The sequence below is a fragment of the Bombina bombina genome, chromosome 3 (assembly GCF_027579735.1).
Source record: "Bombina bombina isolate aBomBom1 chromosome 3, aBomBom1.pri, whole genome shotgun sequence".
Taxonomy (NCBI): Eukaryota; Metazoa; Chordata; class Amphibia; order Anura; family Bombinatoridae; genus Bombina; species Bombina bombina.
Genome location: NC_069501.1, coordinates 854,360,067 through 854,364,585, shown reverse-complemented (window position 1 = coordinate 854,364,585; position 4,519 = coordinate 854,360,067). Strand labels below are relative to the sequence as shown.

Genomic DNA, 4,519 nt, shown 5'->3' with positions numbered 1-4,519 from the left:
TTATAATATTATAGACTGCTGCAAACTGCACTACCATATAGTATTAAAAACATGTGCATGCTACTAAGCCTACCTGGGTATTATGCCCTGGAAAAAAAAGCTACATTACAACAAATTGAAACGTTTTTTAAAACCACAGTATCTGGATCGTTATTAAAGTTTAATTTTGACTTCCTTATACCTCAAATGATAATCTGGCACAATATATGTACATGAATTTGTAAACAAACTTTCTATATTGTCCTAGCAACCTACTCTGGCATTTCAGCTCTATTCATGCATAATAATTTGTTACATGGCAAAGTAAAACAAACTGAAAACATTTCTGGCTAGTGCTTGAACATCATAAAAGGATACTGAAGTCAAAAAAATGAAAAACATACTTTCCAATGTATTACTATTTTCAATTTTGCTTTGTACTCTATGTATCTTTTGTTAAAGAGTAAACTTAGGTAGGAACATAGGAGCTCAGGAGCGTGCATGTGTCTCTAACACTCTATAGCAGCAGTGTTTGTAACAATGTTGCTAGTAATGTTAGAGATTTTTGTAAACACTGATACTAAAAAAAAACGCTAAAAAAACAAACACAGTCCCGAGCTACTTTGAGCCTATCTAGGTTTACTCTTCAACAAAGGAGACCAAGAGGAAAACATAGTACATTTGACAATAGAAGTAAAATACAATATTTTTAAAACTGTAAGATATATATGAATCATTAAAGTTAAAGCTTTACGTCCGTATTCCCTTTGAATATTGTAGAATATAGGCATACAGGTATGCTATACAGACATTACATCTATTTCCCAGAATACAACTCCAACTAAAGACATTACCAATCAACAGGGCCCTGTAATTCCAGCTCCACATGCAAAAGAAGAATAAATGACAGATCTTCAGCATGTCAATCCATTCCTACATCATAGAACTGCTTCCCATAGATAAAAACATACAGCTACACTTTTATTGTTGCACATAACTTACTAAAGAAATAAACAGTTTAGGAAAAGTTTCCAGTGAAACCGATAATCTTACAAAATCTAGCTGATCTTGCACATACACATACACATTATAAACCAGGCCTATATTTGAAAATTACAAAAAAAAAGTTATACATAAAAACAAGGTATTATGAGTATTGAGACTAAACACTGATGGCTTATATTTGTTTTGACACAATTTAACTTACATGTCAATCTCCATTTCAATATTGCCATAAGAGTAGGCTGGAAGCATATTTTGGCCTTTAATACATTTAACTTTCTTGACCAATACAGTAATGTTATAAAATATGCTGAGAAGGTAAACATTTGTAATAACAGCTTTAAAAAATATTTTTCCAGTTTGTTTTTTTCTTCACGCATTTTAAGATACTAAAAATACAGCCAACAGGAGTTTAATTTATCAGTTGTAATGAAGATGTGCTATAACACATTAATGCAGCACTAAAATTCAAATGCATCACACTCTGGGAATCCCACTTCAAAAGTAATTATTTTTGTTTGAACTGTTCTCCAATCAGCGTTCTAGAAAATTGTGTGGGTGATAACGGCTAGAGAGCTGATTGGAGAACAATTTAAACTGTTAGCTCAGCAAAAAAAATACTTTTGCAGTGAGCGGACAGAGCGCGGGGTATTAGAATTTCAGCGCTACATTAAAAAGTAAGTTACAGCACATCTTCATTACAACTAATGAATTAAACTCCATCTAAAATATCTTTACCATAATTTTAATATATATATATATATATATATATATATATATACACACACCACGTCTGAGGAAGGGGTGAAAACCTTGAAACGTCACACAGTACAGCTTGTTGAAGCTGTACCAGAGGGTGCATTATATATATATATATAAATAATTATAAATAAGTGGAGCAGATACCCCATCACCAATATTCACATTAAGAGGGATGTAAATATCATCAAGAATTGGATATACATTGTATCATTAATAATTATATAATCATAAGACAACAATAATGTATTGTTTGAGATTGTTGTCAACCAAACTCTGAAATTAGAAATATCTTACATGAGGTAAACTCATGGAGTGCTCTGCACTCTGATTTTGTCAAAACTGAATACTATGCCATATTATGATTGTATGGTCCTAGATAAGAGAACATCTGTGTACATGTGTTTTCCTCCCTTCCACACGTGATGTTGACCCCGCTACCGGGCACGTCCCCCACCTGACTCTTACCATAAGCACAGAGCTTCGCACCACCTCTGACACGCTCTGCCGGAGCTCCGCGGCCGTGCCGGGCTTGCTAAGTGCTCGTGTAAACTTGCGAGTCTCCGGATGCATGGTGTGATGTGCAGACATCGCCGCGTGCTGTCAATCAGAAGGACCATTTAATGGGGCCAACTGTACTGATGTTGGTGCACATAAGGGGAGCACCAGTGTACGCAAGGTTCCTGTTATCCCAGTTGCACAGTGACTGCTGCGGCATTCATGTCTAAGCCTTAGACCAACCAACTCTATCCGTGTGAACTGAGTAGAGGGGAAAAATGTGTCCGGTGTTACACGGAATGAGAGAGGCGTGCGCTGTTCCTACAAGGAAATCCCGGGGAACGAACGATCTGATCAGGCTCGCTCCCGCTGGGCTTGCACCTCACGGGCGCGCGCGTAGTACCTTGCCAATAGCCCCTGCAAGGGGTGGGGTTCGGGAGCGCGCTTTGCTGTCAATTGCAGCCACTCCCCCGTTCACCTCTTACGTTTCGGTGATCAAAAAAAGCATGACACAGATTACTGCCTGGCATGAAGTTCGCTAGGGTACACGGCGGCCATTTTTACTTTGGGAAGCAAACTGGTGGTCTGCTAATAAGTAATGATAAATAATATTATTATATATTATGTTATTTATTGTACGGACTGACGAGACGTTTATGTGAATGTTCTATACCTTAGATGGTTGCCACCTTACGAAGCCTGAATTTCTTATGTCAAATCAGTCCACCCCCGTACAGTATTATAGTGGTGCTACCTTGTGCGTTATAATAATCCTCCCTGTGACGTACATGGGACACACTGTTATTGTTGCAAGCGCGGTGTTTGTGACGTAAAAAAACACTGGATGCAATGCTGAGTAATCTGCTTACTTTGCGGACATACAGCTTCTTATGCTGATTATTAGGGATTCCGTGCTTATATATTTTGTCAACAAACTATTGGAACCCTTTTAACGCCTTAGCTGACAGAAATGAACTTCAACACAAAGAGATGAAGTAATTTTTGGCCTTTTTAATATGCAAAATAAAGTGCGCGTTATATTTGTATAACTCTGCTTGTCTGACCTCTCTGATTGATTAACCCCTATTGTTCTGGATTGCCTCTGTTGCCAAACCCTACCTGCCTGACCATTCTAGTGGTTTACCCTTGCACTGCTTTACCGTTGCCAAACCCTGCCTGCCTGACTATTTTAGTGGTTTACCCTTGGACTGCTTTACCGTTGCCAAAGTGGACAGATATGATAGATACTCTCCTGCTGGAGGAACTATCAAATTTACTCCAGTGGATGGTGTAAATTAGTTGCTATCAAAATATATGATATATTAATGATATGGAAGGGGGAGAAGTCAGCATTTGAAGAATTCTATAATAAAATGAATGACAATGACAAAAATCTAAACTTTACTTATGAAATTAGTAAAGAAAAAAATCATATTTCTCTATACAGAAGGACAGCAAATTAATAGTAAAACACACTTTAAGGCGGTAGACAGCAACAATTACATTCATGCACAAAGCTGTCACCACATACAATGGAAAAATAACATCCCCAAGGGCCAACTATTAAGAATTAGAAAGAATTGCACTAAGGATGAAGACTATTTAGAACAATCAATACTTTAAAAAAAGAAATTTATAGAAAGGGGCTACAATAGTGAAACAATAGATAAACAAATAGAATTAGTAAAAAACAAAGAGAGAAATGAGATACTTTACAAACAAAAAGCACAAATAAAGAACGATAAACCAAAAGTACCGTTTATAACTCAATATAATCAAGATCATAAAGCAGTAGAAAAAATAATAAAAAAGCACTGGAATATACTGACAATATAAAGATAATATAAAGATAATCCCAGCGCCCACTAGACCTTATTGGCCCAGGAGGTGATACCTAGTTATCACCTAAATACTATAATACGTGGAGAAGATATTCCTAGGCGCCAAACTGGAGGCTAAGGTATATAAGAATTTATTACAACATAGAGTACAGGGTATTAAAATCGATACAATGTGTAAAAGACGATAGTAAAATACAATGTATTAAAAAATAGGCATGGATCCACGCTATTACAATAGTGATAAAAACAAAATTAAAATATAAATGTACTATAACAATATGACATATACACAGTTCAATTCTCGAGAGACAGCAGTGTCAAGGTATGTTATAAAGTGAAATGTGCAATACTCCGGTGTGCTAAAAATTGTGTTGGTAGCAATCAAAATCAATAAAAATCAATAAAAATGTTTCCAGTGAGTGTGAATAGTGTTCCAAAAA

At 36.2% G+C, this 4,519-nt stretch overlaps 1 protein-coding gene across 2 annotated transcripts in view; it reads right to left on the bottom strand.

The window, feature by feature from the left end:
- DOCK9 (dedicator of cytokinesis 9) overlaps positions 1-2,611 on the bottom strand; it is a 736,189-nt gene extending 733,578 nt beyond the window's left edge. For both annotated transcript variants that reach the window (XM_053707819.1, XM_053707821.1), the window contains exon 1: positions 2,209-2,611. In XM_053707819.1, the coding sequence (XP_053563794.1) occupies positions 2,209-2,331 (123 nt within the window). In that variant the 5' untranslated portion in view covers positions 2,332-2,611. The remainder of the gene's footprint in view (positions 1-2,208) is intronic.
- Between the last annotated feature and the right edge of the window lie 1,908 nt (positions 2,612-4,519).